The 23530-nt window shown below is 37.5% G+C and overlaps 1 protein-coding gene across 1 annotated transcript; it reads right to left on the bottom strand.

Moving 5' to 3' along the window:
* Window positions 1-2301: 2301 nt before the first annotated feature.
* LOC120473147 (adhesion G protein-coupled receptor G1) lies at window positions 2302-18112 on the bottom strand. The gene is made up of 14 exons (XM_039662833.2): window positions 17823-18112; window positions 8342-8427; window positions 7704-8150; window positions 7525-7573; window positions 6702-6816; window positions 6481-6603; window positions 6279-6395; window positions 5534-5576; window positions 5326-5429; window positions 4999-5117; window positions 4597-4856; window positions 4383-4482; window positions 4026-4300; window positions 2302-3087 (listed from the first exon to the last, which is right to left on the bottom strand). Exons 2-14 carry the CDS (start codon window positions 8406-8408, stop codon window positions 2960-2962), a joined length of 1947 nt encoding a protein of 648 aa, XP_039518767.2. The 5' UTR covers window positions 8409-8427; window positions 17823-18112; the 3' UTR covers window positions 2302-2959.
* Between the last annotated feature and the right edge of the window lie 5418 nt (window positions 18113-23530).

The raw sequence follows: 23530 nt of genomic DNA, 5'->3' as shown, positions 1-23530 counted from the left end.
GAAGAAGAAAAAAATAGTGTCAATTTAAATAGCTAGTAACCATATTGTTATTTTAAGTAACCATTCTATTACATTACATTAAAAACTGTAAACAGTTTTAGTTAGATTCTAACATTTATAGCCACAATAGATTAGATAACAGGGGCAAAAAGACACTCATGACAATGTTGAACTGTAGTAACCTATCCAATAAAATAGTCAATAGGCTACATTAACTTTTTATCCAAATGATTAAAATGTACAATAGGATGAATGGATGAAAGGAACTACATTCACTAGAAATGCAATTAATGTCTACACTAGTTATATCCTAAATAATTACCATATTAAGTAACATGTAGGCCTAATGCATGCATTTAGTAATTGTAGCCCATATTATTTGGTCTTTTCTGATAATTGTAGCCAATAATTTCTTTGTCTTCTCATTTCTTGTAAATTCATGTCAGTGATCCAGTGCAAATGTGTGTCAGTGATTACTCGAATCTCAAAGAATCTTTTAGTAAAAAGTCAGTAAAACCACTTTTACGTAACTTTCCATGGAGGAGCTGCAACTCATGTGAAGTTGCAGCTGAAAATCAAGTTGAACAAAGGGGAACTTTATCGCAGTGCCCATTGTGTAACATCATTTTGAACTTCAGAATGTAATACTGAGTTACATTCCCAGTCTACTAAAGACAAGAGAATATTAAAGCAGATAATCAAAAATGTGTAAAAAAAAAAAAAAAAAAAATATATATATTTAAGAACATTTCAATTAATGTACGCTGGATCAAAGACTCTGTGTTAGTGACTGTTTAATACAATTCTAATGTGACGTCATAATGGAACCATTATTCCTTCAAGAACATAAGAGTAAAGTAAAACAAAAGGGTAGACTGTATTGTTTTTCATGTATTGCTATGAACATATTGTATTGTTTAAATATAGATTGTGCATTCTATGTAATGTCTTATATACTTGTTTTTGCAGCAAGGCAAATTATTTGTAAATGCAACTTACCTTGCAAATAAAAATGAATTCAGATTGTTGTAAAATGTGGTTGTGGATCCAGGTATATTTTAAGGTGACTGATAAGGCTGATAATGATACACTCTAAAAAATGCTGGGTTGTTTTAACCCAACTTTGGGTCAAATATGGACTAACCCAGCCGTTGGGTTAAATTTTTACATTACATTTTTAACCCAACATTTCGGGTTTGTCCATATTTGACCCAAAATTGGGTTAAAACAACCCAGCATTTTTTAGAGTGTATGTATAATGGAGATACAGAAATCTACAGATGGAAAATGATGAAATCCACAAAAGCTTTGGGTCATGGATGATGGTTTGTCATCCAAACCAAAGTGATCTGGAACACATCAAAACCCACAGCAAAGCCCAGATCCAAATACCAATAATCTGTGATACGAATAAAAATATGTTTTTCACAAAGAGTCCCTATCCAATTAAAAAATGGATTTACAGTCCATGGCTGCTTCTCTGTAGCCCAGGTCAGGCGCTTCTGCCGCTGTTTCTGGTTCAAAAGTGGCTTGACCTGGGGAATGCGGCACCTGTAGCCAATTTCCTGCACATGCCTGTGCACAGTGGCTCTGGATGTTTCTACTCCAGACTCACTCCACTGCTTCCGCAGGTCCCCCAAGGTCTGGAATCGGCCCTTCTCCACAATCTTCCTCAGGGTCCGGTCACCTCTTCTCGTTGTGCAGCGTTTTTTGCCACACTTTTTCCTTCCCACTGAGGTGCCTTGATACAGCACTTTAGGAACAGCCTATTTGTTCAGAAATTTCTTTCTGTGTCTTACCCTCTTGCTTGAGGGTGTCAATGATGGCCTTCTGCACAGCAGTCAGGTCGGCAGTCTTACCCATGATTGTGGTTTTGAGTAATGAAACAGGCTGGGAATTTTTAAAAGCCTCAGGAATCTTTTGCAGGTGTTTAGAGCTAACTAGTTGATTCAGATGATTAATAGTGCATTTAGAGAACCTTTTCATGATATGCAAATTTTTTGAGATAGGAATTTGGGGTTTTCATGAGCTGTAGGCTATGCCAAAATAATCAGTATTAAAACAATAAAAGACCTGAAATATTTCAGTTGGTGTGCAATGAATCTAAAATATATGAAAGTTTATTTTTTATCATTACATTATGGAAAATAATGAACTTTATCATAATAGAAGGACCTGTATATAAAGTTGTTATAAAGAACCTTTTTAATAATCGCTTACTTTTATCAAATGGCTAGTTCACCCAAAAATAAAAATTCTGTTATAATTTATAAAGAAAAACCACCAAACAACAATAATATTGATATTATTTATTACATGTTATATTCCAACAGAAATACATGTAAAAAGTCACAAATACATAAAACAATACAAACTAAAAAGTAAAGTTTGTGCTTTACTTAGCTTCATTACAAGACTCTGAAGAATAAACAAAAGTGCAACTTATGTCTTAAACAAAGTTTGCCAAGTTATTTTACCTTGATTCTAAAAAAAACACACAATTGAGGAATGCACTTTTTTGGCAGTTTACACTTGCACAAACACTCTAACTCATCTCACACAACTCACTACTTTTTTCAGAGAGATGACAAAATTATATTATTTTTTATGTATTACTAAAAGGTATTTGCTATCACAATGAATACAGCCGTTTTAGACAGTATAAAAAAAAAAGCTAAAGTGCAAGGTTCGCTTGAGGAAATGAAACAAGCTATCATACTTATACTAAGAATATGAATACAGAAATACAGCTTATGACAGGTGAAGCATTTATGCTCAATTACCCAATTCTCTATGACTCAATGTCATCTGAGGAACTTTCAATTTCCTGACCAGCAGGATAAGAGAGTATCTTTAAATGCCCTTTGTGGATAATGTTTCATGATAAAACTCTGGAGAAAAAAAAAAAGATACATTTGGCAATAAAAAAAAAACAAACAGTTTGAGCATCATCAAAATTTTAACTATTTTCATGAGTATGTTGTAGCATATGCTGTTTTGAAGATCCACTACTGCTCCCATCCGAACTGGAGTCATCTTTCTTTTTTATCCGCTCAAGAGAATAGTATCGCAGCATTAGAAAAAATCCTGTAAGGATACATGGGAGTTGAACTAGAGTTAGAATGGAAGCCAATGAGTTAAAAGCAAGATTTCTTAAAGGAGAACTCCGGTGCAAAATGAACCTTTAGTCTAATAAAACATCGGTACCTAGTCAATCGTTCCCTGAGATTTGTTTTCATGCTAATCGAATGTAAAGAGTTTTATCTCTAAAAACTGTTTAGCGTATAACACTAGTAATGGGGGTATTGACTAAGTAAAAAGAAGTCACTAGTTTATACCACTAACAAGGAACTTACACAGTAACATAATGAGGGTCCATACATGCAAAACAAAGCATTGAGAACTTTGTAAGTGTACAGGCCATTTAATAAGAAGATACTTTATGAAGACAGTTCACTTCGTGTATACAGACATGAGCCATCTTGGAAAACAGTCATGACAAGTCAAACCACGAACGTCTGTGCTCTATGAACGGCGTTCGGGGATTGACTTCGAGACTATTTTATAAGATGGCTCCTGTCTGTATACTCGAAGTGAACTGTCTTCATAAAGTATCTTTTTATTAAACGGTCTGTACACTTACAAAGTTCTCAATGTTTCGTTTTGCATGTATGGACCCTCATTATGTTACTGTGTAAGTTCCTTATAAACTAGTGATTTCTTCTTACTTAGTCAATGCCCCCAGTACTAGCATTATAAGCTAAACTGTTTTTAGAGATAAAACTCTTTACAATTGATTATCATGAAAACAAAACTCAGGGAACGATTTACTAGGTACCGATGTTTTATTAGACCAAAAGTTCATTTTGCGCCGGAGTTCTCCTTTAAGTAATGATAACAAAAGGAAACAAGTTCGAGGGCTGTTTTATTTTTATATGCCACCACAGGAACTCAACTTACATTGACACAATAGCTATTATCTGACCTTGTGTATTTTGTGATAGAGCATTCAAGAAAAAGCTTACCTTGTAACGAATTGATAATACAGAAGAGGAAGAGGGTGGCCTCTGAGAGAGGGCCAAAATCGAGGAAGCCAAGGCCCCATGTTGTGCCAAACAGACAAGTGAGACCCCAGATACTGAGAAAAGCCACATGAATCTTCTTCCAATCGGGTCGATTGCGGATCTCCTTCACCACAAGGAAAAGCATGACTGTACCAGAGCTCACCACAACAGCCAGTAAGCCAACATTAATGATGTAATGGGCCAGTCGGCTTTTGTCAGAATCCAACATCCAGCACCTGGACGTGCAAAGCAAAAATCATTTTCATTTTTGCATACTGAATGCAGGGTTACATCTAAGTAGGAAATATCTCTTCTTACATGCGATAAGGGCTGGTGATATTTTCACTAGGTACTATCTTCTTTTCGCCATAAATATCCCCTATTGAGAGCAGTATACCAACTAGCAGAGCTGGGAGACCTATAATAGAAAAAAAAAAAGGTTAAATGTATAGATAAATATATATCTTGTTAAAAAAACCCTGTAATTTCTGCTTGTTTTAAAATTAATAAATAAATGTATGTTTATACTCACCAAATCCACCCAAGTAAAAGACCCAAGGAGGAGTTGAGCTGAACACCTTGCGGACTAACAAGAATGTGTGAAACACTTCCATAGCCATCCAGCAGAGTGTGCTGAGTAGCGAGTAGTGCAGAAGACTTCCTGTTATCTTACAAACTGTTGAATTTCCAACATTGGCTATCGTACCGGTAAGGATGAAGAACAAGCACAAAAAAAATATTGCCACCACCAGACCGCGGTGCACCAGTGACGTCTGGTTTTTCTTCCCTTTTCTGGAATACAGAGACAAAAACAATGGGGGTGAGACTCCAAATAGATTTTATTTCACAGAACAAGTTTTTTTTTTAAAGAAAGACAATTTGTGATAATGTAATAAAAGTGTAATAAATTCCAAGTCAATGAAATCATAATTACCTGAGTTTACAGAGCCAATAGAAGAGAACCAAACAGCTAACAAGTGACACGGCACAGCCCACAGCGGTAATGAACGTCAGAGCCTCTAGATGGCGAACCGTAGCCTTATGTTCCACTTGCTAAAGCATTGAAGAAAAACAGACATCGTAAAGTATTATTCCATTTCTGTGTGTAATCCGTTAACACAGTCTCCCATTGGCTATGCAATTTCCCAAGATTGGAAGAAATACCTTTTATTAATAAAGTCAGGCTCTCAGTGTAAAATATAACCAGCAAAGCTTATTTACCTTAATTGACGTTAATTTTCTTGGTAAACCTCCTACTCACCACAAGAATAGCGAAGTATGTAAAGTGATCACAATGACATTCTGTCTCTCTTTCATTGATTTTAAGCGTATTACAACCATCGTTTCTCCAAATCATTTTTTTGTCTACAAAAAAAGACAAAAGTGGAACAATCAGTAACTGCAAAACATTTACTAGATGTCAAATACTGATTGATGATGTGTCTATGAACATAAAGACTTGAGCACACCTCTTCTTGTGTCCCATGAAACACATCTTCCAGAACAGTTTGCCTGTGGAATGAAACAGGAGAGGAATTCAATTCATCACAGCAATTGCAAATTTCAGCTATCAAAAATTCTGTCATAAAAAATTAGGCCCTTTTTATTTAAATGCTAAAAAAAACAAGACAAGCAATCTGATGTTTATTAAGCTTCACCTCCATCCTGGTCATGAGGTTTTCAGTGTTAAGGAAATTGAGGACATTTAGGGTGGGGGTGTTCACAGTTGTAGTTTGGTTCGTGCTGTGAGCTAGGCTAAATGTGTGCTAGGCTAGCTTATAAAATATGGAAAGGAGTCAAAACAGTGTCAGGAATTCCTCCATTTTACAAACAAATGATATCTGCTGCCAGGAGACAGGGGTTCTGATGCCTGTACCAAACTGTAATGGGCACCATATCTCCTATGACAAGAAGGTCCAGGTATTTCTTGAGCATTCGGTCCTTTATAGGGTTGCATCTTGTGACATCACATCTTTTTTTTTTGTTGGTTTGTTTAGATGTTATTGGTCCGTGTTGTATTCATATTTCTCAAACTAGTTCTTTTGGAAGCTGTTTGTTTGGGACGCACTGTCAACCTTTATTAGTCTACTCAGTGCAAAATGTGAGCTACAGTTGTTGCTAAGCTTATGAATAGCACTTTACCACCATAACAAACGTGGTATAACTTGAAAAAGCATTTTAAAAATACTACTAAACATGCACAAAGATACTTACTGGTAAGGGAATGTGATGGAACCGGATTCTGACAGGTTCTGAGAGGTTTTCGATGATCTCGTTCTCTACAGAGAGTCCAACGATGTCATCCAGAAGAATTGAATCAGAAGGTCCCCTCTATACATCACAAATACTGTTGTATCATACACTGTACATTGCTCAACATGATTTATTTCTTGATAAATGACAAATATTGTCATACCTGAAATAATTTCTGTTCCTTGTAGTAAGTACACACCACTTTGGATTTGATCTTTGTTGCTGATTTCAGGCAAGAGGGAAGATAAACGGAGGGTATCATGTTTGGGGCTACAGATGGATAGGCCTGGAATGCAAAACATATTTATTCATATACAAGAAAAATACCTTTCTGTGAGTCAAAGATTATTTGAACTCAGCTTATAAAATGTGAATGTCATTTACTGGCAGAGTTAAATTGAGTCCTTTGAAGCCCTCTTCCATCTCAATAACTGTGCTCTGAGCACAAGGTAGATCCACATGACCCCTTGTTCCGGATTTCATCACTACTTCCTCTATCCTGCAAACACACACAAACACATGTACATTATAGACATTATCACACTAACACAAATGTTACTTATTGTACTAGATGTTATAAGTTATTATTACATCTTCATGGGATTCAGCATTAAATTGTTAAAAGATACAAGAGCTAATATTATTTAAGGCATAGATTCTGTTTGCATTCTGCTCTATTTAGGAAAGTCAGATTCATATGAACCCAAATTGCATCAATGCCACAATCCCACCAAGAAAAAGGTTTATTTATAGTATTGTATTGTGGAGGGTGTGTACTGTATGTGTTATGGTTGAAATACAAACCACAGTAAATACCTATTGAAACCACACAAATGGTACCCACCCGTATCTGCATATACATACGACAATACACATTTAAAGATTTTAAGTTGATGTCTCAGCATATTAAATGAACATACGCAATATATGAAAGAATGTTTAAGATGTGATAAATGTACTAAAAATCCAATGATGCACTTGGCAGTTCATGCCACAAATGAATTAGTTAGAAAGCCATTGTAAGCATATGTTTAGCTTCCTGTTTGGGGCTCAACCACTGTTTTTCACTCATATTTATGCTCATCCTGATTGCAAACTTACAAGCATGCACAACATAACCTCTTGCAATCTGCACGACTGACCACATCAGTTCATAACACTCTAAAGTAATAGCGAAACTACCAAAATAAAATGATAATTGGCTTACATGTTTGCTCCTCTGGACTTCTGACTTGCCTCATCACAGAACTTCTCTTCTGTAAGTGGGAAAACAGATGAAATAAACTGAAACTTTACTCAGAAATACTAAACAATCTCTCAGTGTAACTTTTTATATCTGAAACTTTGACAAAAATGAACATAATACATAACATTAAAGGTTCTTACTGCAGTTGATTGAACCCCCTTTAAATGTATATATTTCCATTGCATCGTCCCTGATGATATCACCACGGATGCTGCCTTTCACAATACCAAACACACTAGCATATTTCTGGTCCCCCTGTGAGAGGTCAGTGCAGCAGGATCCTTGAAGGCCTTTTGGTTCACACAGAGTGTGATTCTTTCCATTCACTTCCACTATCAGCAGGTCCAGCAGCGGCTCCCAGAACACACAGAAATGACTTTGATTTTGAGGAGCGTTTGAATCTAGGTCAATGGATGAAGATCCCGTGCACTTCGCTGTGATCCTGCCCCGAATAGAGAGTGTGCTCTCATTTGCTGAAATCTCAATTTTCTCACAGCCTGTTCTCAAATCATACTTCAGATTTCGGGATGAGTTGCCATGGCGCCATATACCACACATCTTAAAGTCTCTGTCATTCTCTAATGTTGCTGGAAAAGTAAATAAAATTGATAGACATACATTTTATCTGCAATGTATTTTATTAAATTTTTCTAACAAACTATTGCACTAATTAAGTGCGCAAAAATAGATTAACAAAATACTAATAGCAACTCTTATTATGCATCATTATAGATGAAAAATAAACTGAATTTCGCTTCCTTGCTGGTTGCCTACTTACCTAGACCTGAACTGAACAAAAAACAGATGATCATCCACATTCTTACAGTCTTTGGGTTCTGCTTCATTGTAGCTCATAGATGATGCCTGAAAAGCAACAGAGAACTCAGTTAGAGAGAAATGAAAATACACAATGACGTGCCTCGGTAGAGCCATGCAAGGGCTTCCCATATGAAAAGGAAATAATGTTATCAATATCTTGGCTGTTACTTCCTCTTACCACCTAGTTTATAGAAAAAGATACATGCCTGCATTATCTGTAAGAAAAAAAAAGTCCTCTTCCACTATTCGTGAGATAAAAAGGCAGCCGTTTAGTAACACATCTATTCCTGGACTCTTATCAATAAGAACACATACATCGAAGGGTAAAAATACATTCTGATGCATGTTTGGCTGCAACTGCCATCTCTTATCCATGAGACCAGACTTTCTTTTGCAACAAAGAGACTATTGTGGCCAAACAGATATTATGATGATCCCATCTTTATGTCACAATCTTTGTTTCATTTTGTGTCGTAATACATGAATCCTCATGGTCAAGACAAAGTGCATGTCTCAGGTCTGCAATAAAATTAATCATTATACACTGCCAGTCCCAATGTGCAAATGTCAGACAGTGGATGAGTCAGCATGGATCACTGAGGCACAACAAAGTCCTTTTTTCAAATGTCACAGTGTTAGAAGCTGATGTTTTTTCGTCACTTCGTTGAGAGAATATACAGACACCAGAAAACTGTGATATCGCACTTTTAAAAAGTGGGTAACCATTCAAGTTGCTTAGATCTTCTCATGTAAAATAGTATATGAAGAGTTCAGATGCAAAAGCCTCTAAATGCCATTTAAAATTTTCTTCTAGAATGATCATTTTTATCAAACTTGTATATTTAAGTTCAGTGATTTCACTTAAATGGCAATGATAATTACCTATTAATTGTTATTTAAGTGAAATTACTGAACTTAAATATACAAGTTTGATAAAAATCATCATTAAAGAAGAAAATTTCAAATGGCATTTAGAGGCTTTTGCATCTGAACTCTTCATATTAAGTCTATGCATCAAAACAATGATGAAAACAGCATATCATTTAAGAATAAAATGGATGAAAGTGAAATGAATTCTCGTTTCTCGAACAATATAAAATGTAGGACAGGACTTGATTTTGTAAATCAGGAATTGATTGGATCGTTGTGTTTGCTATTGCTGTGATCTCATGTGAGTGAGTTCACCCCAACCTCATGCCGAGAAACACGTCATCAGAGAAGAGAAGAGATGACGCTGCAAGAGTGAAGGGAAGTTACTTTGTTTAAAGATTAAGACAATAGCACCTCATTGCAGAACACAAGATCCAGGGGGTGGAGTTGGATCCAGATCTAAGGGGTGGGGTTAGGGATCAGGGGGTGGAGATGGGTAGGTTTACCCCTTGTTTACACTGCACACGTGTGCGGCGCATTACGGCTCCGACAAGGTTTATTCCGTCCTCCACGTGGTATTAACTCACAAAAGGAGCGTTTCAGAAGCGAAGCTTCTGGATGCGCGAGACCATGTGATTTGACTGTCCTACAACTCCTGCAATCAAACTCCATGCCAAACTCCATGTCCTTTTTGGAACTGTCCTTGTAAAAAGGATTTGTGGTGTCATATAACATTGTGTGTTTTTCAACTACGAAGATGAACCTCTCGTCATCCATTTCTGGTCTCGTACCAAGGATTGGTGTGCAACACAATTGTACAGGGTTATTTATTTTGAAATTGACAGTGTTTTTTGACTTTTATTTTGTATTTACGGTACGGCTTGGGCGCGGCGTCTGTCAAAAATAGACTAGGCGCCTATCTTTAGCGAAGCGGCGCGGAGACGCTTCTGAAACGTGCCGCGTCGCGGCTGGTGTAAAAACAAGCATTGACTAGAGTAGCCGCGATCAACTCCGGTAGCCGTGTCGCAGCCGCAACGCGCCGCAGACGCGTGCAGTGTAAATAAGGTGTTAGGTATAGCCTATGTAAGGTGGGAGGAGTTGAATCTGGATCCAACTCCTCCCCCTGGATTTCTTGTTCTGCAGTGAGGACCATCTCGGTTAAGAGGCACATGACTTTTAAAAAATAAAGTTGTGCACGAATAATTCATTATGCAATATTCCATAAAAAATAAGAATTGTCCATCCATGGTGACTTTAAACCTAGATGATGGGTTTAAAAATAAGACCACAGGGTTAACAGGGCAGTATGAAGTTTTCACAGATGAAGTCTAACCTTCCTGTAGATAACAACAATAGGATCAACTCCTTTAATTAGTTCTCACTTGTTCTACTTCTGCATTTTGACCTTTACATCTTTCAAAAATATGAGCCAAACCTGTTGAAATGAAACTGTAGGAGAATGTAGCACACTGTTAAGATCAGACACCACTGTGGCTTTCCTGCATTTACCGACTTCGAGCGCAAACATGCGTCAACCTGTTGTGGCAAAACACAACATCTGCAGATACTCGATTTGGTCTGAAGACGAACCTACATCATGTGCTTTACCACTGCTGCGGGTACTGTTACGAGTTAGTGTGCTCTAGAACTACTAAACTGCTGTGAAATGCATGCATGCATAAACAAAGAGAATCAGAGACATATACTGTAGGAGAGATAAAGGAGCTGAGAGATAATATCATAAAATGACTGACGTCAAGGGAACAATGGTAAATCAATGATAAAAAGATCTAAACAGCAAATTTGCATGATCTACAGTATACTTCTTTTTCCCATACCAAGTCAGCGCACTTTAGAGTTGACAAAATTCTGCAACACATCTGTTTAACTGAACATAGCATATGCAGTGTAATGGAATATGTGTGAGACAATTCTGACACTGTAGCAACAAATATTGTTTGGGTTTAAGGGCAAGCTGTCTATATTAATGGATAACTTGCCAAATTTTGGATACTGTTACCTGTTTTGACAAACTTTTTGAAAAGGAATAAAAAATTTGACAACAAAAACAACCTACAAAACAGAGTTGCCATTGTCTTGCCTATGTTGAGGTTAGTCTTTTGATTTTATAGTTTTTCTACCCACACTGGCCACACGGATACTATCAGGCCCGAACAACATCCTGCCATGTAAACTACTTGGACACACATCAATCAAGCACACATTATTTCTAGCAATTCAAATGTAATCGAGCAATTGACAAAAATAAAAGCAATGAAAATATAATAGATTATAATAATAGTACAATTATAAAATGGAGTAATATATATAAACAGATATATTCTCTACATAGATTGGTTGCTTTTCCACAAGCGAGCTTATTATAAAAGAGAGCTTATCTACCAATCAATAGGTTTTTACCTTAGCATAAAATTACAATCATTTTTACATTATTTATTAGGCACAGCTTTTCAACTGCTCGTTAATGCAAATATCTATCAGTGAAGGACATGACAGCAACTCAACAAATTTAGACATCCGAATCCATCGATCTTGTTACATCCTGTCAACTGAGAACTGAAGTCGATTTTTGAAAGCAACATATAGGCTACAGACACTTTGTTGCCTATGATATCCCACAATCCTGTGCGTTCCAATCCTCAACAGTTGAGCTAAAAAATAAAGATGGCATCTGAAAGTTGAGGTTGGTGGTCAGTTTATGTGTATATGTATGTTTTTGACCAACTTTTTCCACTTTTCATGTAGGCTGCGATATTTATCAAAAAATAAACCAAAAATGGCGATTTAAGACTTAAGACTGGCATACACTGTGAGATTTTCATCTGTTTTTGAGGCAAATTATGACTTATATCTTATAGCCTATAACTCTACAGTGTTGTCGTGTGCAGTGTACAGGGGGAAACAAGAGGTAATAATAAACTCTCCCGACCAGCAATCTGGTTAATTTCTGGCATGACAGAAATTTTGGTAGCCCCTCAAAAGATGATGTTTCTCAAAAGATGACATTTCACAAGAACACAAGGACACAAGTACAGACAAGAACACAGGTTGATAAAGGCCCTTGTCTAGTCCTCATTTTGTTGATTGTGTGCACCTCTTCCTCATGTGCTCTGCTCCCCTAATATTGTGCTCCTTTCCTTCATCTATTTTATGGTTCACTTTGTGTCCTATGGTGTGCTCCTGTTCGCTTTTCTGTGTCTGCATTTTGTCTTTGCTCTTGTTCTAGTTGAGTATTTGATTAGTTTTAGTGTATCCTTGTTGCTATTTTGATAAATGTTTTCCTCTAGTCTTGTTCAAGTTAGTTTGGCCCTGTGTCTTGTTTTTCTCTTTGTATTTCATTTGTTTGCAAGTTCTAATTATTTCTTTAATAATTTTCTGTTTTTAGGGTTTTTTTCATCTAGCCATAGTTATTTACATCAAGTTTTAGTTTGCCAATTGTTTTATTTATTATCTTCTTTCTTGTCTTGCTCTGTTATCTTGTTTTTTCTGGTCTTGAGATTGTTTTGTCCCTGCATTCTGAGATTTCCTGGAGACCCTCGACTGTGGGAGCAGTCTGATTCTCAAGTGTCAAACCTCTGAGCCACTGCCTAGCAGCAAGACTGGTGCTACATCAGAGAGATCATCAAGCCTTTGGTTCCTTGTGTTCCTGCTTGTCTTCCTCACCATCATCCCACCAGGTGCCTCTCCCCCTGCAGTCCTCAATCCTGTTGCCACCCCAGGACTAGTCTCAGCCTCAGACATCATGCCCACGGACCTTTGGATGAACGTCGAGGAACAATTTTCTAGAAACACTTCAAGAGTTTCAAAGTCGTGATCTGACGCCCAAACCCCTCGTGGAAAAAGAACGCCGTTGTTTACAACTTGACAATGACCAATTACCGGGATCAACTAAACGCTGTATTTTCAAAAGTATGTGAAGTTTGCGGCTCCATTGTTGCAGTAAACTTGCACGTTCTTCAATGAACAATTAATTAGATGCACGCCGGTCTAAATATAAAATATAATCGACATTATATTTTCTCACGCCCCTGAACATAAGGAACTGGGATTAGTTGGGCGGTCCTTGGCCAAGAAAAGCTCCGATAGTCTAGACCCTCTGCTGTCAGTCTGAAGGTCTGGCTATGAGCCAGAGTCTAAGAGGTCATCCTCCCTGTCTGTTATCGTGTCATCTGCCCAGCCATACTGTTTGAATTGTTTTAACACCTTGCTCTCCTTGTTGTGCCCGGTCTACAGTCTGGTCAATAAAACATCGCTCATTCTGCTTCCGAGTCTTCTCTCTCTTGCAAAACTGTGACGCACATTGCTTGTGAGCTTTTGCTTTACATCGCATGAAATCTACTTGTACTGTGTGAGTTGGAAACCTTGATGAAATCATGAGCCATTACATGGGTTACGAGTCAGTTAACCTGATAATTGCGCCAAAGCAGCTGGTAGAGCATGGAGAGTAAGCGGCAATCACATGCTTTGCTTTCATACTGAATATGTAGACTGGAGCCTTCAATATTGCTGCTATAGCTTTAGATAAAAAGAAAGAAAATAAAACGGCAAAAATTGCAACATGTGCCCCAGGCTTATCCTTGCAATTTTCCTCAAATAAATTTCTGTAAAATAAAATAATTATATTATTATTATTGTTATTTTCTTATATTGTATTTTTTCTTAAATACTAAATGTTTTATTTTTAATCATAAAATTATTACAATAGTAATATTTCGAATTTTGTTTTATATTTTCATTTAGCAGTAATTATTTATTATACTTAATAGTTATATGTCATATTAATAAAAAAAAAAACAAGTACAACAAGCTGCGTGATATAGGATGCACCAAAATGAAAACTCTTCCCAGAGAACCGAAACATTCTGGATACACTTGGCTGAAAATCGAAACTGAAAATTTAATTTTCTAAATTTATTTTTTTAAACAATCTTTTTGTATAATTGTATTATTAATCTACCTTTAAATTAAATGCAATAATTTTACTCAATATGAATGAAAAAAACTAAAAGCCAATAAAATAAAATAAAAACATATCAATATATTATTCTTCATTCACTTCTATGCAGCAGAATCAGATTTATTTGACCAATTATCAAAATAAAGTATATTCCTACAAAGCTATTATCAGAGCATGTGAGCAGATGGCAGGGAGAAGATCAGTGAACCATGTTACAGCACAGTATAGGGGCTATTACAAACAGAAACAAGTAAAATACAGATAAATTTCATGTCGGCAAGTTATTTGAGGGGAAATGACCATTAAAATTGGCAAATTGGCAACGTGCAGTATCACATAAAACCAAAACAAAAATAAACATTCCAGCCTGGAAAGAAACATTTCAAAGTAAAATAACCGACTGTAGAAGTGTTTTTCAGAGAAACGAGTATGTGAACTTAGTTTTGAGACCAAACATATAATGGTGTTTTAGTATAGGGAAAAAAGTTACATACAGCACCTTTAAGAACTCTTTTCTCTTTCGCCCAAATACCGGTCGATAATTTTGGTGCATATATAATAATCGCATTTTAAATTTCAAACGCAATTTTAACCAGAATAATTGCAACTACATTTTTTTCCCCTAAATCATGCAGCCCTTATTTCTAGCGAGAAATTAGTATTGTAGAAATTGAATATTCTCTAAGTTATGACTAAAGCTCTCTATATTTTGTTGTAGATCGTTAAACAGTTGTGTTGCTTCAGTTTCAGAGGACTGCCCAAAATCAGTTTCAGCAGATACCTTTGTGGGAAAACTCTCCTTGCAAAGTCATCGCCAGTCAGCTGCCTAAGCTTTCGGATGCAGCCATGGTCAAGACAATCTGCTGAATTTCAAACTGAACACCAAAATGGGGAAGAAAGGTTATTTACATGACTAAGTTTGAAAGTGGCGCGGTTGTTGGTCTCTGAGTAATTCAGAAACTCCCGATCTTCAGGGATTTTCACACACAACATTTACAGAGAGTCAAGAAAAGAAAATATCCTGTGAGTGGCAGAGGTCACTCAAATAACCACTCGTAACAACCAAGGCATGCAGAAGAGCGTCTCTGAACGCACAAGTTGAACCTTGAAGCAAATTTCAATATATAACTCTAAACAAGTGAACTCAATAAAACTGAGGTTGCAGTTTGCACGGGCTCACCAAAATTGGACAAAAGAAAATTGGAAAAAAAAAATTGTGTTCACTACACTCAAATGGCCCCCAGAGTCACCAGATCTCAATCCAATTGAGCACCTTTGGGATATGGTGAAGTGGGACATAAGATTTGCATAACGCATGTGCAGCTGACAAATCTGTAGCAACTGTGTGATACTATCATGTCAATATGGACAAAATATCAGAGGAATGTTTCCAGCACATTGTCGCCACAAAGAAAAGAAGGCAAAAGGGGTCCAACCCGGTACTAGCAAGGTGTACCTAATAAAGTGGCTGGTGAGTGTACACTGTAAAAATGAGTTTATGCTATGGTGTGTGTATCTTTGTCCAAACATGTCAGCAATGCACTGTATAAAAATTACAGCCCAATGTGGCTATTACAGAGCAGCATTGACTCCCACTGAGAGTAGCCAGTTCTTCTGTGCTATGTTTGAGAAGGGTGCGTCTGTGCCTCCGCCTTTTCTGGCCCTCTCTGCCTCTGCCATTGTTCCAGCTATGTGGACCTCACAGCAGTCAAAGAATGTCCCTTTTCTCTCCAAGTACCACTGAAAGAAAGCTGGTGAAGTCCTATAAAGGGAGCATGTTGCCAGTTTTAAACTGTGAACATATTCATAACGTTCTCTCTCACCCTTACTATGTTATTTCCCACTCTACAGTCATTAAAAAACAAACCACGTGCATCGTGTAACACTTCCTCATTTAGTTATAATGACTATAATGATAATGTTGTGAAGTCATGAGTCTTTCAGCTACCTACCTGAATGTCGTTGCTCTGATAAAATCTCTTGAAATGACTGTTGAATCCTTTTTTGAAGTCCTATATAAGCCTCAAGACCACAGAAAACCACAGAAAATAGTACAATATTTCCACGGCTGATGTTGTGTCAAAGCTAACGACCCGCACAGAACAAGAATGTGAACTTTGAGATGAACTAGGTCAAGCTATTGTGCTTTTCCTTTGTGACATCAGTGCCATACAAAAAAGAGAGGGGCCTTTCAGCTCACTTCATTCTGAGCTGAACTGACAAGTAGCAAGGGACTGAGGGCTAAGGTCTTTCGATCATTTAGTGTCGAATGCACTGAAGCGAAGTTGCATTACAGCGAAAAACTAACTGATTTGTAGTTGCACAGACCAAACCACCATGGCTCAGACAGGAAAACCAACATACACTACAAACCCTAAAGAGATGCTAAAATGAAAACATCTACGATTGGAATTTAATAAGCACACCAGCAATTCTTAAAGAACGTTTCTTATCTAAATTTAACACAAAATTTCAGAAATAATAAAAGCATATGACAGTTGTAGTCACAGGCTCAATCTTCTCAGTCAGTTATAGAAGGCAGATAAAGGAACATTCCTTTCTATTGAGGCGGACTGACTGGGGGGCTTACAGGATTGTGAGGGTTTCACCAAAGCACACAGTCTCAGTGTGTCTCTGATTTGTTCATAGCCTCAGAGTAAATATGCGGGTGCTGCTCCTCCACCTGCGCTCCAATTTCCCCAAGGAAAACCTTGTCTCATATTACTGCAGTGAGCATTAAATGAAACGAACATGAAAATAGAGAGAAATGCATGAGAAAAAACAGCATGTGTATCTTATAAAGGTTGAGGTTAGCTCAGGGTCAGGACAAATCTAACCCTGTTAAAGGTTATTGCATGTTTAGATGTGTTAATGTGTTACTTTAAGCTCATTAACATGGTTTATTTGGTATTAATTTAACAGAATCTGGTCATTTTGAGTGTTTCTTCTTTTAGTGTTCTTGCAAACACGTGCAAAACATGAGGGAAAATACAAAAACCAAGCCCATTTATTTGAATACAAAAGAATTATGGGAGACTGGGGCTAGTTGTCACAGGGGCTATATCTCAGGTTTTAATAACAAAATATGTTTTCTCTAGTAAATAGAGAATACCTATTTAGTTATGTCTTTAAGCACCAAATTACTGTGATTTCATTTTCAACCCTTCAAACTAAAATGTTTAATATCGAAATATTTGGCTACAGCTCTAAACAAGTGAGCACAATACAACAACACTGACTGTAGCATCAATTATGGCAATGGTCATCTATAATGAAGGTAGATTTTAACTGAAAAGAATATAAGTTATTATTGTTCTTACTGTGACAACCCCACATAGAGCGTGTAGTAATGGAGTTTGATGGAGTATGACGAATTAAAAAGTGACAACTAGCTCTACATCTCGGCTATATCAATTTAATCTAAACTAAAAGCTACAAATTACAAACATTTCAAAAGTTAAAAAAGCAAAAGCGATGGATTCTGATCAAAAAATACGAAACCATCCAATTCACGCTCTAACCTTCCTCACAGAGTGTGATCGGAGATCATATCGAGCATCACATTGGCAAACATTTAGAGAAATGGTCTTACCTTTAATACACAAACGTAGAAAGCGTAGGACACTTGCTATCTGCCTCTCGTAGCCCACACAAAACAGTTGGTTTTCGGAAAACGGTTGGGGAAATCGCGTAAAAGGTCGCTGGTTATTTTTTGAAGTAATATTCCCGGTGAGACAGCAGCCTACATGTCAAAACACGCGTAATGAAAGAAGAGCGATCAACTCAAGTGACTTTCACACTCAGACACCGCGCGCACAGTGACTCAGTCAGTCCCTCAGAGCTCAGACTCAGAGCGTGTGAAAACTCAACTGAAGGAGCTCGTGTGTGTCATATTATCATGTAGGCTACGGCTAGTCATGCGAAAAGCCTTTTCTATAGGAGCTGAACAGTCAGTCTCATAGATACTCCATCAAAGCGAATTGATGACAGCATTAAAAAGCTTGATGGTCAAAAAAAAGTTGATGTCAAATTGTAACATTATTCCCTGTTATGTGCTATATTTGTGAAATAGAAATTACACAAAGGTTATGGCTACAGCAGGTAGCCTACTATATGGGGTGGGGGGGGGGGTACAATGCCTAGAACATTGGCTATACAGTAGTAAAGCATGTAGGCTTTTTTTTGCATTAGCCTACAAATAAAAAAATACAGACAAACTGATCAAAAACAATTCTTTCCTTGCTATCAACATGGTCTTTTCAAGGGCAATCCCTTAAATGTCTCTTTTAAACCCAACAATAAAGCAATAATGTTGATAAGATTCCATCGCTAGGTGGAAAAGTAGGAGAGGGAGAGATCTCTGTGTGTATGTGTGTGTGTATGTGTGTGTGTGTGTGTACTGTCCGTTGATCAGTTAGGGCACCTGGCTTCCTGTGCGTCTCAGCTGCACAGCTTTTATGAAGGCCAAGGTCTGACAAAGGCTTTTCTGTTTCAGGAGACTGATGTCGAAAGACCATAAATATAGAGTCAGACATTTACACTTAGGTCATGTTTGATTGGTTTTAATAAGTCTCTCATTGCTGTGTTCAGAAGGTAATCTGTCTGAAGTCATAGCTAAGACAGACATTTTTATAAAACGTAACTCAGGAATTGTTACATACAAAAAAAAATCTAAATCATAGTCAACCTGTGTTTAATTCATTTTAATACAGAACTGAAAGCTGTAAATTGGTTTCCACATCCTAAAAAGAACTAAGAATTTCCCTTTTCGCTATTTAATATTCATGGTTAAGCTATAGACAATGTGTAACTTGTTCCCCAACAGGACATTAACTCCTTTCAGTGAGGTTTCAAATTGCTGCGGAAGCGTTTATGTCTGAACATGTATGCAGGATGAAAAAAAAAAACAGCTTTTCACACAACTCCAGACTTTCTGTTAAGAATCTAATGGATCTCGTTTGCAAAGTTGTCAGTTTTATTGGACTTTAAGGTCACAGCAGCACCAACGTATAATACAGACAATTGCTTTACGACTGGATGAGGAAAGCCTGTCTAATGTATTCACAGTATTTTCACACAATGGCTCTGCCTCTGTGCAATGAAGCAGTGTAGCTGAAAAGCAATTCCACAGCTCATGCACACTCAGACATTTTTGGTACATCATGTCGTTCTCTACAGTTTTCCACTATTTTGGCCTAATCTAAAGCATCACGAAACAGATGGCAGCTAGGGCAGATGGTATGTGTGATGGCAACCAACAAAGGCAGTGGTTCCGCTCTTTTGTCGCCTCTTTCAGCCGTCGTGAAGTAGCGCTGGCTCCCACTGTGTAAATCCATGGTGATCTCACAGGCCAGGGGAACTCCAAATTCATGTTTATAAAGAGAGATTAAAGGTACTACCAGCATGAAAGAGTTCAGCACCCATGTACAAACAAAGACAAAAAATGAAAACAGATTCAAGCCCACATAGACTACCATAAAATGCTTCTTAATCAGATAATGAAAATAACTTTGAGGTGTTTGGACAAGACAAGCAAATTCACTAGTCCTGCACCTACCCATTGTTCTATTTGTGGACTCTGAAACGTTAAACATCCATGTTCCTGTTCTGTACAAGGCTGTTTTGCTTATACAAATATGAATATGCTTTAATATTTTACTTTCCTGTTCAAAACAAATGTTCCGAACAGTCACCTGTGAGTTTGTGGATGCCTTGAATGTTAACAGAAGGATTTTGATTGAATAATTATTTGGATATAGGCCTATGGAACTGGACCAGGAGCCAATGAAGCTGTTGGAGAACAGGAGGGATGTGGTGGATCGTGGGGGTTCGAGTTATGTTGCGGGCAGCTGAATTCTGGACCAGTTGAAGTTTATGAAGGGATTTGTGAGGGAGGCCGAAAAGGAGAGAGTTGCAGTAGTCCAAACAGGAAATTACAAGACTGTGGACAAGAACGGCAGCAGTGTGTGGGGTAAGGGAGGGGCGAAGGTAATTCATGTTTTGTAGATGGAAGTAGGCAGACCGGCTAATGTTATTGATGTGGGACTGAAAATATAATGTGCTGTCAAGGATGACACCCGGACTCCTAACCTGGGGGAAGGGTGAAACGGAGGAGTTATCAATAGTGAGAGAAAAACTGTCGGTTTTGGATAAAGTGAGGAGTACAAATGAGGAGAACCTCAGTTTTATCACTGTTAAATTTGAAGAAATTTCGGGTAAAGCAGGTTTTTATTTCCAAGAGACAGTAAATAAGGGAGAGGGGATGAGGGTTTACTCGAGAGGTAAAACTGGGTGTCATCAGCATAACAGTGGAATTAAATTTGCAGAGTTTATTGCCCAGGGGAAGGAGATACAGTAAATGATGAAAAGTATAGGGCCCCAGGACAGAGCCCTGGGGCACACCTGAAATGATGATGGAAGGACATTTGAAAGACTTAAATTGGATGAAGTGAGCGTAGCCTGGAGGTAAGATGTGAACCCATCTAACGTAGTATGGGTGGTGCCGATGGAAGACAACCATCATCATCTTCATCTAGACCTTAAAGGGATAGTTCACTTTGAAATTAATTTTTGATATGTTTTAGCTTACCTCAAGGGCATCTAAGATGTAGGGTAGGTGTCTTTGTTTCCACAGTATTTTAAATTTTGACATTTTTCAGTCAAACCGTTGTTGTCTATCAGTCTTACACTGGAGGCAAAGGGGGTCCACCAAAAAGCATGCACAGAGAAGTCAAAATTAAACGTGATTTAATGACTCGTAAATGTAAGTAGGCTACACAAGAAACGAGCGGTTTTTGTGAGAAAACGAACAGTAATTATATCGTTTTTACCTCGTGTAATCACAGTGACGTCCAAGTGATCTGAATCAGTTGTTCAATGTCCAACTGAACCGAACTGAATCAGCTCAATGTTACGCCGGAAGTGATCGCTTGCGTGTGCCGTCACTCAATTCTGTTGTTAAGTCGTGACGTAATCACGCTCTGATAATACTGTTTCCGGGTCCAAATGCTGGGTCCTCTCTATCTGCTTACCGCTTTTGCCGTGTCCCATGTTGTTTAAATAGATCGGAGTTAAAAAAAACAAGTGACATTCAACTGTCATTCTACCGCTTTCCCTGTGACGAGAAAGAAAAGAGAAAATGGCTGCAGTTGATAAGGATGAGCTACACTAATCACCCTATTGGAGTTAAAAGAGTTTAAACCTTTTTTGACTGCCAAGGGTGCATCACTAAAGTAGGACGTGATTGCAAATAAATTACAGGTTCCGCCATTGTAACGTTAATTAGATATGGACGAGCGGAGCGCTTGGACCCGGAAGAGGCTAAACGTCACGCGTGACGTCAGACTTAACAACCGAATATTTACACGGAGATTTCTGAAGTTTTACCTTTTACTAAACATATTTAGATATACCGAAATCGTCTTCCATTGCGGTTTCCTGTATATCTAAATATTTTTAGTGAAAGGTAAAACTTCCGAAATCTCTGTATAAACAAAGAGTGACGTGGGCGCGCAAGCGAATCGATCATTTCCAGCGCATGCGCAGACCGAAGCGCCCGTGCCGTCAGATCATTTTGTCATGGCTATGATTACAAACGGTAAAAACGATATAAATACTGTTCGTTTTCTCACACAAACCACTCGTTTCGTGTCTTAGGCCATCAATGTGTACTTACATGTACGAGTCATTAAATCATGTTTAATTTTGACTTCTCTGTGCATGCTCTTTGAGGTGAACCGATTGAGGACCCCCTTCACCTCCAGTGTATGACTGACAGACAACAACGGTTTGACCAAAAAATGTCAAAATTGAAAATGCTGTGGAAACAAAGACACAGGTAAGCTAAAACATATAAAAAATTAATTTCAAAGTGAATCCCCTTAACGTGACAAACTACAAATTATCTCATTAAAAAATATTTTCTGAGCTTTTAAAAATATATTTTCATATTTCTTGTTCACTTCAATATTACTTGCCATTTTTTTGTAATTGTTTGTAAATCCTACACCATTTTTTGTCATTTTATGAACATACCAGTATATTTTTAATATACCTAACTAACCCTAACACCAGTGGCACACGCTCCACTAGCCTCATGCTGTATTCTAAGCATTTTTGTCTTTCTACTTCTCTCTTTTTAAACTATTCTAGCTTTCTGTTTCTTTTCTCAATCCCTCATCCTGCTGTGGTAAGTCAGAAGGTTTTTGTATGTCATTGTGGTGTTTGCTCAGCAGTAGCAGTTGCATTATGTCTGAAACATTACAGTCTGGTCATCAGCTGGTTAGCCTGCCAACTGACAGATGGGTTTACTAACATCTACATTATTAAAATTCATTCAAAGACAGAATCAGCTGCTCTCGCCTTGTGATTGCAACTGGGAATTGGCCATTCTACTGTCACCATGGTTATTTGATTGACTAGTGACATGCTGTTTAAATCTGGTCCCAAGGGGGTCTGTGGTCGTTTCTGGGACTGCCAGCGTTGTAAGTGGTGAATTACTCTGGTTTATTAATAGCTTAGACTGAAACGTTGCCAGGGTTGCCTTAATCTGATTTTATTACTGCAAGTCCACTGCATCAAGGAAATTAAATAGATAATATTTTATTGCATAGCCTACATAAGCAAATTTACATTGACAACATAGAATTGAAGTAGGGCCACACTTGGAATTATTTTCTGACAACTCTGAAGATATTGACTGGGTTAATACAGCTTTAAGGATTACGTAACAACTATTAAATGTCGAATTCTATCCCGCCCAAGGCGCCCATGTAAACTATGTTTACTGGAGCAGTTTAAATGCTTAACAGGAAGGAAGAAAGGAAACACAATTTAAAAGATAGCAGATAAATTAGTCAAAATGTGATTTTTATAAATCATAAATGAAAACATTTCAGCCCACCCCCCTAATATCCTGATTACAGCCACTAGAGGTCACCATCACCAGCCTGTTTCTACATGTACTGAGCAATTTTAGTTTATTTATTTAAAAAAAAAATGTTTATGTCATTTATTTAATCCATGCTGCTAAATGTAACCATTAGGTAGTACCAAAACAAAGTTAGCAGTATAGGCTCAATTCCATTGAGAAACCTGCTCACTTTATTACTAAAGTCTTCATTTCCTGTGCATGATTGTAAACATTTTTTTTTTTTCCAAATTGATACTGCTGTCACTGTAAAATGACTGTTTTGGATCTTGAGTTTAGCTAGAGAGCAGCTGTTCAAAGCAAGAGCATAATTGCAAATGTGATATTGATTTTAGTTCCAAAAACAAGAGGTCAATATTGAATAACTTACA

This window comes from Pimephales promelas, chromosome 1 (assembly GCF_988280905.1).
Source record: "Pimephales promelas chromosome 1, fPimPro1.hap1.1, whole genome shotgun sequence".
Lineage (NCBI taxonomy): Eukaryota > Metazoa > Chordata > Actinopteri > Cypriniformes > Leuciscidae > Pimephales > Pimephales promelas.
The sequence above is the reverse complement of the archived record's forward strand: the minus strand, read 5'-3'. Positions and strand labels throughout refer to the sequence as shown.